The sequence below is a fragment of the Eimeria mitis genome, genomic scaffold (genome assembly GCF_000499745.2).
Source record: "Eimeria mitis Houghton genomic scaffold, Emh_scaff4490, whole genome shotgun sequence".
Lineage (NCBI taxonomy): Eukaryota > Apicomplexa > Conoidasida > Eucoccidiorida > Eimeriidae > Eimeria > Eimeria mitis.
This window is the reverse complement of record NW_013572808.1, coordinates 2,464-2,663: the sequence shown is the minus strand read 5'-3', so window position 1 is coordinate 2,663 and position 200 is coordinate 2,464. Positions and strand designations below refer to the sequence as shown.

General features: G+C 35.5%; 1 protein-coding gene across 1 annotated transcript in view; it reads right to left on the bottom strand.

The window, feature by feature from the left end:
* The window catches only part of EMH_0075550 (DNA polymerase epsilon catalytic subunit, putative), a gene marked incomplete at both ends in the record, with an annotated part of 2,499 nt that overhangs the window by 1,260 nt on the left and 1,039 nt on the right, over window positions 1-200 (bottom strand). The window contains one exon of the mRNA XM_013499612.1: window positions 50-68. Coding sequence (XP_013355066.1) covers window positions 50-68 — 19 coding nt within the window. The remainder of the gene's footprint in view (window positions 1-49; window positions 69-200) is intronic.

Below are 200 nucleotides of genomic sequence, written 5' to 3'. Positions count from 1 at the left end.
AAAGAAGAAGAAAAAACACAAAGAGAAGAGCTTTTATATAAACCCTCACGAGCCAGCATACGCAACTCCTAAACACACAAACCCTAAACCCTAAACCCTAAACCCTAAACCCTAAACCCTAAATTTATAAAAAGGAAGAAGTAAAGGGTTTGTTTATTTGGGTGTATTTATGGTATAAGTAAGCGGTTTTGTGATTATGC